Source organism: Helicoverpa zea, chromosome 26, assembly GCF_022581195.2.
Source record: "Helicoverpa zea isolate HzStark_Cry1AcR chromosome 26, ilHelZeax1.1, whole genome shotgun sequence".
NCBI classification, from domain to species: domain Eukaryota; kingdom Metazoa; phylum Arthropoda; class Insecta; order Lepidoptera; family Noctuidae; genus Helicoverpa; species Helicoverpa zea.
The window spans coordinates 3,910,329-3,927,962 of record NC_061477.1 but is presented as its reverse complement, the minus strand read 5'-3'; the positions used below and the strand labels follow the sequence as shown (position 1 = coordinate 3,927,962).

At 38.2% G+C, this 17,634-nt stretch overlaps 1 protein-coding gene across 5 annotated transcripts in view; it reads right to left on the bottom strand.

Moving 5' to 3' along the window:
* LOC124643126 (heterogeneous nuclear ribonucleoprotein L-like) overlaps nt 1-17,634 on the bottom strand; it is a 441,770-nt gene that overhangs the window by 59,840 nt on the left and 364,296 nt on the right. For all 5 annotated transcript variants that reach the window (XM_047181991.1, XM_047181992.1, XM_047181993.1 and 2 more), the window contains exons 3-4: nt 9,501-9,586; nt 2,080-2,176 (exon numbers count right to left, since the gene is read on the bottom strand). In XM_047181991.1, coding sequence (XP_047037947.1) covers nt 2,080-2,176; nt 9,501-9,586 — 183 coding nt within the window. The remainder of the gene's footprint in view (nt 1-2,079; nt 2,177-9,500; nt 9,587-17,634) is intronic.

The following is a 17,634-nucleotide window of genomic DNA, read 5'->3' as shown; positions in this document are numbered from 1 at the left end:
CCGCGGCGGCTCGCTCCCTGCGCCGCTGTTTCTGGGCCTTCTTTTTGGCCGCTTTGGCCGCCCTCCGCCTCTTTTTCTTTTCCCCCACTACCTGCCACTCAGACTCAGTGGCAGAAGAGGTAGGGGCCGCAGACGGTGTCGGCTTTGAAGGGCGTTTCGCCACTGGTGCCGACGACGGAGCCGGTGCTGACGTTGGCACCGGGGGCCTCTGCGCCTGGACCGCCCTTGCGGTCTTGGGCTTTGGCTGAGCGGGCGCCCTCCTGGTCGGTCCGTTCGGCGCCGCGACAGGGGGCTTGCTCGGCGGTCCCCTTCTGGGTGGGGGTGCCGCTGCAACCGCAGCCGCATAGGAGGCCCTTTGGGCCGCTGGGGGCTTCGACGCCGCGAGGGGGGGGCGCAGAACCCTGCCCTCCAGGACTGAGAAGCGAGCCTGGAAGGCCGCCATCTCCTGACGGACTAGGGCCAGGATCTGGCTCTCAGCCGGCGCAGTCTGCGCCTGTTGCCTGGCCCCGCCGCGCTCCGCCTCCTGCTCGCGCATCTTGGCGAGGTCCGCCCGGAGACTCCTGTTCTCCTCCACGAGAGACTGCAGGGCGGCCGTCAGACGGGCCACCTCCTGCTGCAGTTTGGCCAGCTCGCTCACGGGAGCCCGGCCAAAGTTGCTCACCGCTGCGGCGGTGATGGAGGCGGTGGCGGCCTCAATGGCGCCGTCTTTGCTGGCCTTTTTTCTCTTTAAGGCCACCTGCCTGATGGCGGACTCCACCGTCTTCTCGAAGTCCGCCCTGCGCTCCCGGTCGGAGCCGATGGCCGACTCCTCCTCGGAGGAGGAGCTCCGATGAGCCGCTCCTCCGCCACCCCCAGAAGCCCTAGCGGACCCTTCGCTGACGGGCCTCCTGGCGACCTTTTTGGCCGAGGCCCCGCGACCACCAGAGGAGGACCCGGGGTCTTCCCTCCTCCTCTTGAGGAAGGCGTCGGCCCGGTGGTCCTTCTTGTTGCGGGGGGGCTTAAAACCCCCCGCATCCCCCTCGCTGGACACGGACTCGGAGTCCGAGTCCTCATCCCACTCCCTTAGTTCGTCGTTGTTGTTTTGGTTTTTATTTGTGTTAGTATCCATATTGTTCCCACGATCATGAGAGCAACTGTTCGTCCACCCCGGCAGTGGCCTCATACCGGGGCAAGCCTACATACTGTTGGGGGCGGCTGGCCCCAACAGGGGGGAGCGCTAACGACCGTGTCCCCCACGGCCATTCATCCCCTCGCCGCGCTCCCGAAACTTGGGATTGGGTGGTTTTTTATCAAGAGGTGTCCTTCCTCTGGGCCGGGCGATTAAGCCAAGCCCTCGGCGGCGGCATTATGCATGCCTCCGTCTGCTGTCCGGCCAACCCGGCTCAGCAAACCCGCCGAAAGGTTTGCTCTTCGTTGTACGAAGAGCAAACGACCACCGCTTTAGTGCGCCTGCACCTCCGCGGGTATGGCCGCATCCTTGCCATGTCCACTAGCGTCGACTGGTCAGGAGCGGCCCCTCCCTGGGTCCCTCTTTGTCTGGCCTCTCCCCTGAACCTTTCCGGCATGAGTATCTCTACCGGCAGAGCTTCAGGATCATTGAGGCACGCAAGCCCCACCACGACGACAACGTGGGGACCCCCTCGGTGGGGATTGCGTAGATACCTTATATTGTGTCTAGACGTGCGTAGTTTATTGAGATGGGGAGTTTCGTTGATAAGTTTTTTGAAAAATGGTAAGATTGTTAAGTGACAAATTATTATATGGCGATCCAAATTGTTATATTGTCTTGCATGATACATTTCATACTCCTTAATATTAAAAAAGTATATATTTTTTTATTATTTATAATTTAATTTTGAATCTCTATGATGAAAAACTAAAAATCTCTTTAATATTAAAAAAAATAAAAATATTAAAACCGACTTCAAAAAACATAGAAACGGCAAAAATACTATAGATATAACTCTAAAAGTTGGACCATACATCACCAAACGTCTAAAAAACATTTTTTTTTAATTATCGCCTCCTTTTTTGAAGTCGATTAAAACTAAAACTACATAATAAACAAGTAATGCATACCTTTGCGAACTCGATTTTCAGTGTGCAGCATCCAGAGTATATGTCGCAGCCGTGTAGCGCCTCTTTGGCTCTCGTTGCTGATTCTACGCTTTCAAACGTGTGACTGGTGGTTAAGGAGAATTGTGTTCGAACATACATAGAAATATTGTCGAATAATACAAATAAATAAACTCCGTTTTGTAAACAGAAAAAATACCAAAGGTACGAACCAAAACACAGTTTGCGCTTTTAAAAAACATGGGTCACTATTTTATCCAGTTTAGTAAAAGGCTGATTAGGCCTCAAATAAGGCTGAGAATTGGCTTAGAATTCATAAAACAAATTGGGACGCAAACTTCAAATTTCTTCTTTGGCGAAAGCTGGTATTTCGCCAGCGGTAGAATTCTTATGCGCAAGTTCATCGACAACATAAACGTCAGTTTTCTTAAAACCGCTGTGTATTGTAAATTTTCACATGCAACATTTTGAAAAAAAAAACGCACTTTTATGCCGTAGGTGAAACTGGGCCTTTGTTATTAGTTTTATGTTCGTTTACCCTACCATTATCATTAAAAACTCGTTTATTTAAAACAGAACTTTTAAAACAAAATCTGACTGCGTTACCCATAATGTTATTGAACGACTAAGTCTAGAAGACATTGGTATTATTCAAATATCTTTAGGACGAAAGCCATTTTATACAATAAAAGATAAGGCTTAGGATACAGTGATAAGCGATAGCGGTAATTTAAATTAGTCTGCAATAATTAGTTAAATGTAAATTAGGTTAAATAATGTAGTAGACTGAAGATAATTAATAATGGAAATACTATAGGAATTATACTAGATATGTTATTCCATATTTTTTTTCATCATCATCATCATCATCATCATCATCAGCCTATCGCAGTCCACTGCTGGACATAGGCCTCTCCAAGTGCACGCCACTGAGATCGATTTTCGGCTTCTCGCATCCAGCTCCTGCCAGCCGTCTTGTGCAAGTCATCACTCCACCGTGCCTGAGGACGTCCTACCCTACGTTTACCGAGGCGTGGTCTCCACTCTAGAACTCGTTTACCCCAACGGTTTTCGGTTCTTCGGCTAATATGGCCAGCCACTTCAGCTTGCTGATTCGGTGGGCTATGTTTATGGATATTTTTTTAGACATCTATTATTCAACATAACTATCAAACATTTCGGAAGAAAGTAGCCTTTTTGATATTTGACATTACGTTCACAAAACTTATCTGACAATGCACTCTTGCAGTACGCTGCATAGTTTTTAACAAATAACTTTGCAGTAGTGTTATTTTCATACATTTTGACCATCGTGAAGTTGGGTACTAGTCTAATTCAGAGGTACAACGTTATTAGATAAGAACTCTACTTTAAAAATGTGAAAACTTACATCTTATCATCTTCTTATTCACTTCTATACGCATAAATCAGTAGGTACAATAAATCAGTTTACGCATATTCCATTAGTGTTAACCTGGACTGAAGCTTTAACTAAACCAATAAATTAATCGGTTAGCCGCAGCGTTGCCTGATTAACCTTGTTTGTGAGGCTAACTTAATTACTGGGACCAAGTTATATCTAAATATGGAACCATGGGCTAGCCGTGTGGAGTTAACGTTAATATTGTGGGTTAAATGTCATATTTGAAAACTGTAAATAGTGTAGGTAGCTAGAATTTTGGGAAAACAAGCATTATGATAAATTGATTTTGTATTAAAAAGTAATTAACAAATCAAAGCATCGCGCGTCGACTAAATAATGTAAGGCTCATTATCGATTAAATAAATAAAAAGGAAATAGGTCTAATTTTTGCACAGCTGTTTTAGGTACATTCGACTCTGAGAAGTCCTTTAAAATACGCAGTTTATTTTTTCTTTGGTGGGAGATGAAATCGCTATTATGTCATCCTTGTTGCCGCACCCTAAACTCACAGACATAGATACTTATAGACATACCAATTTTGGTGAAAACTTCCACTGATTTGAATAAAAGTCCCTTTGGAAAAATGGAGAAATTGTAATTAAACAAAGATTTTATTGCTTTATACTAAATACTATTATACAGAATTGCTGTTGGAATACGAGATTAGAACGAAATTATTACTAAGCTTAAAATTATTCCGTCGTTCACTTTTAACGGTTATTGCTGTTTAATGCAAAGATGTGAACTTTTACTGATTACTAACTACTGCCAGTGTTTCAACTCGCGTCTTGTGGAAACTACTCCACGCACCCAAGCAATGATGCTCAATGATTGGGTAAACAAATATACAGGTTAGCTTACAACCATATCAAAGCTGCCAAGGTACACATATACCTTTTCCTTTTTTTTTAACGACTTAAAAAATCATCAAATGACCCCTCCCGCTGGGGGTTACCAGCGGTGAGGGAGTGTCAGACTCGTACTGACTAAAAACCGTCGCCTTCCGTCGTAGGTTTTTATGTACCAGGGCCGCGGTAACTCTTTCGAAGAACCCGCAGCCCCGGCAGGCCTTGGCCCCACTGGGCCTCGCTGGGGAGATACACATATACCGGCTGTATATTTACATAGTTTTTGACAAAAACCATTCCGGACTCAAAGTTATACTTAAAAAAAGTTTGTCACAAAAAAGAAGCTATACAACCAACCGCTATTATTATTTATTATTATAAGCAAAAACCTATTAGAAATACAATTTTATTACAATACGTGGGTCGATGTTATACAGTCACTGTATTAACAATAACATTCCTTCTATCACACCGACGCGTAACATTGTAACACATTAACTAAACGAACAAGCAACTAAGTATTAACACGTGTTATGTGTCAAACGTTTTTCAACTGGGGAATGATGGATATTATATAAGTGGTTAACAATGTCAGAGAAAAAATGTGGGAATGTAAAATAGTATTTGAATAAGAAAATGTCGCGTGATGGTATTTTTCTTCAGCTTGCTTTTATTTTATTTATTTAAAACCGCTGTATGTATTTAGGCAAAATGCTATAATGGCACAAATATCCATATGGTATTTTACCATAAATTGGCCTAGAAGAATTCCTGACATCAGCGCTTTACAATCAAAACTCTTCACGTTGATAATATTTATGTAAAACTAGATGATCCCACGAACTTCGTTTTACATTATAATATAATTTAAACATTTTAAATCCAAAAAAAGTCAAATCGGTCCAGCTATCGGTCTCTAGTTTTGGTCAGACTAAGAAGAGAAGAGAAAAGAACAGCAATTCATTTTTATATTTCTATAAGAAGATTCGTTACATAACAATACAAAATTTAGGACATATTTTGATACACTTCGGTGTTATAAGCTCCCTGTCATAAACCCACGTGTTACCAATAACTCTTTTGAAATATTTTTTTCAGACGAGTCGTAACAATTTTGGTTGTAAATCAAATAGATTTCAGTGGCATTTATTTATATTATTAATAGCATTCAAATATTCGGATATCGTTTTAATATAAACTACATGGAGTTTTTCGAATAGAGTTCATTTAATATTGGCGTTTGCAAATCTAGTTATTTACTACAAAATATTTGTTGATTGATATTTTTATGGCATATTAGCTCGTCTCGGGGATCAACTCTACCTAAAACGCCTGGATAAAAGTAGACCAATATGTATTATAAAGCTGAAGTTTTTTAGTTTGTTTACTTGAACGCGCTAATCTCAAGAACTTCTAGACCGATTTGTAAATTCTTTCAGCGTAGGATATCCCATGACTATCAAAGAATACTATTGGCTCCTATTTGACCGTCTGTACAAAGTAGATTCCATACGACGCTAGCAGAAACTAATTATGTAATAACATTAATGACCCATGAAATCACTAAATGTATGACTCCATTTCATGGTCTAAAAGCTCTTTGAAACTCGATCCAATATCAAAGATATGTCTACAAATCAACTCGGGCGCATCGCTGAAATTATTTCTCACGTAAAAATAATATGAAATGCCAACATTAGTCATAGTTATAATAGATCTTTGCAACTGATGATATTTTTATAGCTTTTCGCCGATCGGTTGAGGTGTTTTGTTGCTATTTATGACCGGCTAGCTATTTCCCACGAATTCACCAATACTTATTAAAAAAGAACTGCTTTAAAAACTCGGATTTGTCTTAGGGTATCGCAATGGTTTTTTACACCACAATTGGTTCTGCTATTTCAGCGTAAAAGCGTTCAAAAATCTCTTTTTATTAAGTCTAAATAATAATTTAACTCAAGAAGTTAATTACTAATTAAAACCATAATTATTTTTACCACGGAATGTCCCATAAAATTCAATGTTCGTTCATAAAACATGTAATTACAAACATCGTAAAATATTACACTGATTTTTAAACCAAGCTTTAAGAAGTTAATGACTTTTCTGTTAAAAGAGATTGGTTAAGCTTCGATCGAAAATGCGATCGTGCTTATCTCAGGAACTACTCGACCAATTCGAAAAATTCTGACGGTGTTAGAAAACCTATACCTATATCCAGGAATGCTATAGCTTTCACTAATTCCCTACACGCATCCATTAAGAGTGGAAAAATATTGTTTTAAGATAAAACAAATACCACTTCTATATATATTTTATACTTCTAATCCGGGTGCGCGAAGTAGTTCGCTCAGCAAGCGAGTGAAACCGCAGTTGGAAACTATTCACAAATATAAGACTACAAGTTCATTCAGTTTTATCATACATTTTCTCAAGCAGCTCTCGACGCCAAACTAGTATTTGAAAACGCCATAAACTGAAGTCTACTGAAGACTACTGAAGGAGTATGAGGCGGAATATATCACAATGTGTTTATTTATGTGAAGTTTTACGGGGTACAGAACGGGAGCGCATCTCGAGATTGCAGAAGAGGTGTCAGTGAGAGCGATAAGCGGAGCGATTTTGAAAATATTGTACATATGATTAGGTGACCATGTATATTTTTTCTTGCTGGTACCGTTCTTTAGCTTATATGCAGGTATAGCTACTTAGGAAGTTGAAGCTAGTTGGACCTTATATATTAAAAAAAAAAACAGCTGTTAAGAAAAATATTTTATAAAACGGAAAACTTATTCATTCTCAATTTCGTTATAAAATTATGGTGGCCACTTGCACAAATAAAAGCAGAAAGTTGGTATTCTAATTAAAATAAATTACATTAAAAAACCAGCCAAAAAATAAGTAGATCTTATTGGTCCCATGAATCAAATTCAGTTTAAAATACTCGCTCCGCTTATGAACTCGCTCTAAGTTGCACCTCGACCAAGGTAAAGAAAAATATACGATCCACTTTTAATGCATTGGTTTAGACAGAGAGATTGAATATAAACACATTATGCTATATTGAATATTATTGAACTGACCGCATGCTTTACTGCTTCTTTATTTATGTATTGAGTTTGTAGCAATTAAATAAAATTAATTACATCTATACTAATATTATAAAGCTGAAGAGTTTGTTTGTTTGTTTGAACGCGCTAATCTCAGGAACTACTGGTCCGATTTGAAAATTTATTTCAGTGTTAGATAGCCCATTTATCGAGGAAGGCTATAGGCTACTTTTTATCCCGGTACGGGAAGTAGTTCCCACGGGATGCGGGTGAAACCGCTGGCAGAAGCTAGTCAATAATATAGGTACTGGAATGTTAATAGCTTTAAGTTTTGTTAAACGTATACAGATCTTGAATTTTGTTTTATTTTGGACCGATTAACAATTTGCTAAAAAGAAAACGTGTTAACGTGTGTAAACGCTGGATCGTATATTTTGCCCTATTTATTTGATAATCAACCTAAAATGGTGTTGTTTGCCGATGACACTTCTCTTATTTTTAATATTGATCGACGTAGACGTACCTTAGACGACGTAAACAATTCCATTCTCCAGGTTCAAAATTGGTTCAACGCAAATAACTTGGCTCTTAATGAAAAAAAAAACAAAATGCATTCGTTTTTCATTGCCAAATGTAAAAAGTAGTGAATGTGACATTATACTTAATAGTGAAAAACTAGAATTTATAAATCAAACAGTTTTCCTGGGAATCACTCTTGACAAAAAACTACAGTGGGGACCCCACATTACATCTCTTGCGGGTCGTCTTAGCTCGGCCGCTTATGCTATTAGAAAGGTAAGGCAGCTAGCGGACGTAGAAACAGCTAGACTAGTATATTTTAGTTACTTCCACAGCATCATGTCGTACGGCATTCTGCTGTGGGGACGAGCTGCTGACATTGAATGCATATTTATCTTACAAAAGCGAGCTGTCAGAGCTATGTACAACTTACGTGGTCGTGAATCTCTTAGGGAACTGTTTAAAAAAATTAATATCATGACCGTACCTTGCCAATTTATTTATGAAAATATCATGTATGTTAGGAAAAACCTACATTTCTTTGATAAAATATGTGATAGACATAATTATAACACTAGAAATAAAAATAAAATAGCTATCCCGCAGTTTAGATTATCTAAAGTACATACATCTTTCATGGGATATTGTGTCAAATGTTATAATAAAATACCAGACAACATTCTGGAACTTAATGACATGCGGTTTAAAACTCATATAAAAGCCACACTTTGTAAGCAAGCATATTATAAATTAGAAGATTACATTCAAGATAAAAATGCTTGGAAACATGCTGGTCCTGCTCCATAGGACATACTGACAATATCTAATTAATTAACAAATTAAAATTACACCAGCAAGTAAAATTGTATTCATCTTTTGATTATTTGTTTGTAACTTTGTACCAAAATATAAACCAATTTGTAAATGTGAACACCATGTAGCATTTTAATTGTCATTTTATCCTCATTTGTCTTTGCGATTCTACATGATCTTCGCATGCTGTTACTGTATGTATCAATAAATACAAACTGTAATACCATATTATATTTAAAAAAGAGTAACCATGGAGTTTCTTGCCCGTTCTTCTCCATAGGAAGCTACTTTTGGAATGGGCAACTAGAATCAATCTTAGTTATAATTTTGACGTTCATAAGTGCTTGTAAAGGCCTAAATGAAATAAATGATTTGACTTTGACTTTGACTTTGAAACGTGTTTTTAAGTTATCTAATGTGTTCATGGGCCATAAGGCTATTTCTGGACAGGGAGGACAAAAGGACTTTTAGGAGTCGTTAAGTTACATATTATTTGAAAAGTTTACTTTAAATAGCACCATGTTCCTTCATAATCCTTCATAATATATTATCATGTTCACGCACTAGAATGCAACTAAATACCCAAATATTGCAAATTCTCAACCTTATTTGAATAAATAACTTTCGACATCAATTATAGGTCCCTAAACTTGCGTGCCAAATACCGGGAATAGCTACAATTGTCTGTAATTGTTGACAATACTTATATGTTATGTTTTACTATGCACTAAAAACATTATTATGTATGTTTTGTACTATTGAAAAGGATATTCAACCATGGCCTGTACCCCGTTTTTCTTAAACACGACGATTCTCTGTACTTGTCCGTGGGGCGCACTGATTGTGTGTATGACATCCTGAAACAAATATACAAAAATATTATTAATATTACATAACAAAACAATCGAAAAAAGTAGGTATTTTTTTTTGTCCGCAAGTGTAGCGCTGTAAATGATATTTATTTTTTTGTCCTCAAGTGTAACACTGAAAATTACACTATAAGTTATTTTTGCTGTTGGAAAAAATATGCTTAGCAATTTCAGTACCCGACTTAAACAAAGTAGGGAAAATATATGCTTTTTAAAATCATGCCTTCAACTGAGCTATTTAACTACCATCAAATATTTAATAGGCAACAAATAGAGACATTTAAATCTAGGTTTATTATGAAGACATCACAACTCTATTCATCTATAAATTCTTGTCGATAAACGGAGTAATAAAATTACTATCCTTACTAATATTATATGTCTGTACGTCTAGCTTTCATGCCAAAACTAGAAAACCGATTTCAATAAAATGTTAGTACACCGATAGTCTAAAGCCTGAGAAAGCACATAGACCTTTTGAGCTTGCTCCTTGATATTTATTGTAGCGTAATAATATTCAGGAAAAAACCTTTCCCAGGGTTTCGGGTACGAAATGAATTTTCCAAAAACGAATGGCAGTTCTATAGTACGTTCAAACAAACCCGCCAACTTTTCAGTCTGTTCCTATTAATTACAACAGTGTCAGGTTGAGGGGATTCTACGGATCTACATAATCGACATTGAACATACTTTTGCCAATAGAAAACTAGGTGCAACCGCCTGAAACAGCTAGTACCACAGAAATAGACAAAGATTTAACGTTTACTATTGCCGTCGCACTAAATATAATTTACAACATCTTGATAGGTAATAAAAGTTAATAAAATATAATGTCAATCTATTCTGACTTTCGTTTCGTTAGGATATTGGGCGTGACAATATATTGTCTTAGATCGAGTGTCAGTAGTGAAAATTGGATTATGTTGCCAACAATAGCATGAGATATGTCGCATTGTTGGTTTTAATGTGCATTGATATATCATCATTATCTGCATGCCCTTTTCTCAACTACGCTGGAGTCGGCTTCCAGTACAAATAGATGCAGCAGAATATGTATTTTACAAGGAGTGACTGCCTCCTCAATCCAGTTACCCGGGCAACCCAATAGCCCTAGGTAAGACTGGCTGTCAGACTTACTGGCCCCTGCTTATGACTTAACGACCGCCAAAGATGTTCAAATGAGTACTTAATTTTTGTGTGTTGCAAAAACTTTTTACTACAGATAGTAGTTAAATTCAAACTAAAAGGCTGCATCTGTATAATAAAATTTACTTAAGAATAAATATAAAGGCAAGTCACATTTATTCTAAAAAAACGTAATAAAATCAAGTCACTTTACACTCCACGACAAAAAAAAAGAGGAAGACGAGATAAACTATCTGGCAAAACCAATATAAAATCTATCACCACTTTACAATGCACGGCAGTGTACACTGTACACTAGAGGCGCAATATCGCTACCCACTTGTTGAAATTGAAATCGTCGTACACGGCCTGCGTAATAACATTTTGCATTTGACATTAGACGGCGGGTAGTTTTAATAAAAAAAATATTCCTCTCGCATACTGAGTGTTTTCTTGTTGATATTGCTTGGGTTACTCTGTTCCCTTTTGTGGGCACTCGAGTGTATATATTGAGGACATATCAGTACAAAATAACAAAAAGGAATCGGTATAGAGAAATTCATAAAGGCATATCATGAGATATGTTTGTTGTACGCGAATTGTCAAACTTAATTAAGTGAAAAGGGTATTCAGTACACATACATTTGATATAGACATGTAAAAAAACGGGTACTTGTCTTAGGAAAATATAAATGAAAACTTTCAAATTGTCGGCACAAATACCACTTTAACTTTGACTGATCATAGGGCGAGTACACAAATGACAAAAAAAATATTCAACTATTTTCCAATAAGTTTATATGAAAAAATGGAACTGTAATATATATTTAAATGGTAAAGCACAAGCAAATAATCAAAAACCATTCCACCCCAATTTCTCTAAGTGATCACACAAGTTTGCAACACTCTGCAGTCCAAATAAAAAATGAAATAACTCCAATCAAGCAACAAAACAAAATGCACTCTAACACTACAACTTTAAAATATAAATTCGTTTGAATATTCCCAAGTTTTAAGACCAAAGTGGTTGAAACAATTTCGAGGAAGCTCGGTAAGACTGCTCGTTGGTCTAAACAAAATTGTTTGAATACAATATTGTTGAAACGAGCTAGACGTTTTCATAGTTTATAGGGAGAGCTGTGAGTCCCTGAAAATGAAATCTTGATTTTAAAATGGCGTCTGTCAGTTTACGAGTGCGAGATGGAATTATTCTTCGAGTGTTGGAGAGTTTCTTTATTTCATTCTGTTTTAAGAATATCCTAGAAGTTGATGGAAAAGCGAGGGTTATGGGTCTTTTTTATGTAAAATTAGCCATTTCCCGTGGTTTCACCCTCGTACCTTGGGGACTACTGCCCGTACCGGGGCAGGATATAATCTATGTTACTCAGAAAGAGTTCAGTAGTTTTGGAGCCTTTATAATATTAGTATGGAAAATAAAAATAAGAAGGACGACCTCGATGGCGCAATGGTCACCATGCCGGACCGTCGAACCTGAGGTCTCGGGTTCGATTCCCGGCTCGGTCGACATTTGTGTGATGAGCATGCTTGTTGGTCGTGGTCTGGGTGTTATGATATGTATTTATAAATATGTATATATGTAGCTACATGTAGTTTATCAGTTGTGTTAGCACCCATAATACAAGTTAATTAATAACTTAGCATGGGGCTAACTGACCGTGTGTGAAAAGGTGTCCTGACATTATTTATTTATTTATTTAAAAACTAGCTTCTGCCCGCGACTTCGTACGCGGATCCTGTCCCTTATGCCAGCGACTACGGGGTCAGCAAAATCAAAGATCTGAATAGTCTGATATTGAATTTTAAGGGCCCGTTGACTTGAAAACAACGGAATACGCATAACCATTAGAAACGTTCCATATATTTAATTTTTGTACTTTAACGGCAAAAGCACAGCAGACTAAACATAACACCCCGTCGTTTTTGCGTCGGGGGTTAAAAACGCTGAGAACTGAACCGCAATAGACGTGACCATAGGGATAAAAGTAGTGATTCTAATTAGTCCGCATTTAAGTTGTGTGTGGCAAAAATATTACACGTATTATTACGTAAAAAAACATTAAATAGATGACAAAGTCGTGGTTATTTAGTGGAAGTCGTGGTGGTTTTGTGGGTAGAAAACCAATCTCTCAAGTATGAGCGTGCGTCTTTGATTCCAGGTCTGGCAAGTGCCTGCCAATGCAACTTTTCTAAGTTCGTATATACTTTCTACGTATATTTTGGATACCAATGACCGTTATTTGGAGGGGATGTTAAACTGTAGGTTCCGGCTGTCATTGAACATTCTTGGCAGTCGTTATGGGTAGTCAGAAGCCAGTAAGTCTTACCAAGGGGTGTTGGTTTGAGCGGGTAACCGGGTTGTGGAGGTCAGATAGGCAGTCGCTCCTTGTAAAACACTGGTACTCAGTTGCATCGTGACTGGAAGTCGACCCTAACATAATTGGGACAAAGGCTCTTGAGATAATAACGACAATAATAATGAGATATAGGCACCGCAGGACATCTGAGGCTGATGACGGGGAGTAGCGACCCCGCGGGGCTATATATACTGAGTTCTCCAGGGAGAGTATAATGTCCCCCATCTCCGGCCGGTCGGAGTGAACCATGACGGGGGTAGGTCTCACGCCTCTGGCTTGGCTTGGCCGTCTAGAGTGGAGTCGCTAGAGCAGGATTAGTAGCCCTGCTCGGAGGGTAGGTGCGTAATCTGCGTTTAAAGTCCGACGAGGTATCCTCACCCTTCAGCCGCTCATGTCCCTGTTGCCCTCTTGTTGCTATTCAGTGACTGGTTCCCGGGGGCCCAGTAAGTGAGGTGGCGAGTCTCCACCTGCCATTTTTACATGTACCTAATACATTGTCATCCACTAACATCCCATCACAATAGCCCAAGTAGTTTTCCTCCATAGTTAGCAATAGTTTGGCACAGAACCGGGGATTGTCTTTTTTTTTAACGACGTCCACCGGGGATTGTCCTTGGGTTCATTTCTATAGTGTATAAAGGGATAATCGTCGGTGTTGTGTCACCATTTCATTAAAGTTGTCTCAAAAGGGCTTCAGCGTGTTGGCTTCGGCCCCACGTTTGCCTCCCAAAAATTCGGAACTCTGTAGTCCCGAGGTCTGAAGAGACATACAAAATAATAATGAGATATAATGCAACAAAGTCGGAGAGTGGGGGCTCGTGACGCCACGTCTAGGTATGTAAAATTTGTACTAAGTAGTGACTTAACACGAAATTCAAGCTTTGTTGTATCTTCGTTATTATTTGTTTGTGTGAGAGAGAAAAGAAAAATACGTGTCCATTATTTTAGGGTTATCTAAAAGACGGACTAATTACTTTTTTTGATTCACCATACCTATTTCATAACATTCATTTCTATACATTCCAAGTGTAGTATTGCTCTTGAAGTTCCACATCAGGTGTTCCAGATCTTCAATGTTTATATGTCAATAGAGAGTCCTTATCAGATAGAACCACTTTTGCTAAAACTTCATATCTTCATATGCTATAGTCTAGCTGGGCCCCTGGAGTTCCACATCAGGTGTTTTAGATCTTCAATTTGTATAAGTCAATAGAAAGTGCTTATCAAATTGAACAACTTTTGCTAAAACGTCATACCTGTATATGGTACAGAGAAGCTGGGCTCTTGGGGTTCCACGTCAGGTGTTCCAGATCTTAAAATTTATTATCTCAGCTGAAAATGCTCATCACATGAAACAATTTTTGCTATGGCACCATTTTTGTATCTCTTATAGTTTTGTTGGTCTGTTGGAGTTCTGCATCAGGTCTTCAAGTTTCGAAGATAAATTATAGCCTATATGTTGACCAGGTTTAATACTGATACAACAAAGAAAAAATCATTGAAATCCGTTCAGTAGTTCGGAAGATTAGCGTGTACAAACAAACAGACATACAGACATACAGACATACAGACATACAGACAAACAGACAGAATTTTTTTTTTGGATTTGTGCTCCATTACTGTTTCTAAACCCCGCCCAATTATTATTTTTTTAATATATTCAATGTACAGACACAGTTTTTTTACAGATTTATTATATGTATAGATAATATAGATATAGATATACACCGTGACTTTTTAGTCGTCTTACAAAGGTGGTCCACTCAATCTATCCGACATAAAATACCACTAGACACGATCATTAATTTTATAGCCTTACTTAATTAAGATAATAGGTGCAAAGAAAAATACTGAAAAAAAAAATGTTTACGTATCAAACGGTAGAAAGTAGGTACCTTCCTAACGCGCCGCGCTCCATTGATACAAGATTCGGGCAGCGCTCACAACAGGGTGTTCTTATAATCTACGTCATGCATCATAATAATGAATTAATTTTTATTTTAAAATTATTCAAATCGAATATTTTTTATTTTTTTTTATATGAACGTTTACTAGTCATTGGATACATGAAGTGGGCTGCCGTTGTAAGACGACTAAAAAGTCACGGTGTATAGTCCGCGTGGCTATTAAACCTCTATATTGGCAAATCTCGAACTATATTTGGGGACACAAAAATGTCAAATACAGCAATAAAATAACAAAAATAATTGTACTAATGAATTCGAACACTCCAATTAAATAATTTATTAAAATCCCTAGAGGCCATTTGCTACGTTTTTTGCTAACAGGTATAAATTTTTCATTCCCTATCTTACATACGAATTTATGGGAATTCCGTAAAAACGTACAAAACGGTTTTGGTGAATTCCGAGTTTTCTCGCATTCTTTGGCGTGTAAAGGTTTGTTAATGTGGTACATTTTAATTTAATTAGAGACTCGTGAAGACTTTTAAACGAGGTTTTTGGGCGTGATTTAAATGCTCTTCTTGGTTTAATAACAATCAATCCATTCCACCAAAATGTTATTTGAGTATAAAGAAATGTTAAGTATTTAATTAAACTAAGCGATAGTTTATAAAGAACTTCGTTAGGAATAAATTCCCATTAATATGCTTAGCAGATAAAATATAGCCTATTTTATTAAATAACAGTGTAGCTTTCCGACACTGAAATATTTTTTTTAATATATCACTTAGGTACAAAAAAAAAATATTCCTCTGCTTAAGTGAACCTCACCTTTCGCTAAATTAGTAGAGACAGACCAAGGTATCAGATTGCCTGAAATATAATCAAAAAGGTGTACCAGCTGCGGGCCATACCTACCATCAATTTCAAAAAGCGACGGTATCAAGTATCCTTGCCATCACAAACCCACAAACTATCAATTACCAACAGTTTAAACTAACCACAAGACAGCAGCACTTAACTGCACGTTAAACTCTCGCACAATTAAACAATGCATCGGCAATGAAGCTGCCTTTGAGGATATGGCAAGTTGAAGTCGGTGACTGTTGGCTAATTGTCTCACTAACTGACATGCGCCCGGGAGTCGAACTTAAGCTCTTGCGGTTCGTCAGTCTTTAACTAGGATAGTTAGGTTTGTAATAAACGGTAGGGTGATAGGTTGTCCGAAGTAACATTCGTGTAGGTCCAAAGTTTCTAAAATATAGGTCACCAGAGGCTCTATCTGCGTCCCCAAGGAAACTGCTTCCCGCATCGGGATAAACAGTAGCCTATGTCCTTTAAACAATGCATCGGCAATGAAGCTGCCTTTGTGGATATGGCCAGTTGAAGTCGGTGACTGTTGGCTAATTGTCTCCTCCGTCTCTAGGGAACTGCTTCCCGCATCTAGATAAACAGCAGCCTATGTTCTTTCTCAGGCTCTTAACTATCTGCTTATGTACTTAATATTTAAATAACTTCAATAGTTTTGGCGTGAAAGCCGGATAGAAAAAAGAAGTTACTGAGAGTTACAGAGTTATTAAGTAAAGATTACTCGGACTTCATAATATTTTCAAAATAGTCTTTTACCTAGCACGCCAAGTTTCTTTTACAAAATCAATATGTATAATGCACATTTTCTTCTGCAACGTAGTGGGTGCATGAAAAACGAGCTCATGTCGACGCTTGCCTAACTCTGCAGTCTTTTTTAACAGGATCTGATGGTACGGTGACTACGATTTTGGAAAAGAACTTCGTGTGAAAGACCTTTAAAATAAAAATGGAACATAATATCATGACTCAAAGCATTGTTTAGTTGTCGTCTTTAAAAGTATTAGAAAGGTGGGGATTAAATGAGCATTTGCTCTTTTGGTTAAGACATGTCTAAATTGGGAACTACATCTCGCACCTCGATTAAAAGTAGCCTTTCATGTCCTTTCTCATAGTTTAAATTTATCTGTACCTCATTTAATTTCAGTCGGTTGACTATGTATTACGTAAAAGCACAGTATATACATACAAAAACGAAGGAAATGTCGCATTTACATGAAATATTTATTAGTAAGGTATTTATTTGAAAAGTAAACTTATCCGTACAACATTTCCATACGTCATGGACACCGTACACATCTCAAGTAATATTTACGTGGAGCGTGGCAGATAGGCGGCGATGGATGATAGTCAGGTAGGTAGCTTCATGCGGGGGATGAAACTAGTACTCAAGTATATAGATGACGCTAAGTGTAAGGGTAGTTTAGAAAGACTTTGGTAGTAGGTACGATAGATATTTTTTTAACTAAACACGCGATTGAATGTTTTTTTGAAATATTATTAATGTTGCCAAAATGTAAATAGAGAAATTTACCTACAGAAAAACGTATGGACCTACAAGTTAATGTACCGATAGCAAGATAGTCCAGTTACTTTTTCTTCAGTTACAGTATTTGACAAATGAATTGTTTAAATGCAATGCGATTTTCAGCTTATTTAATTAAAAGAAATCTGAAATACGAAGAACATAAACTATTTTTTTTCTGCTTTTGTGCCCCAAAAAAAGTACAGTTGCCACAATTCTACCAAAAACAAACCACAAAAT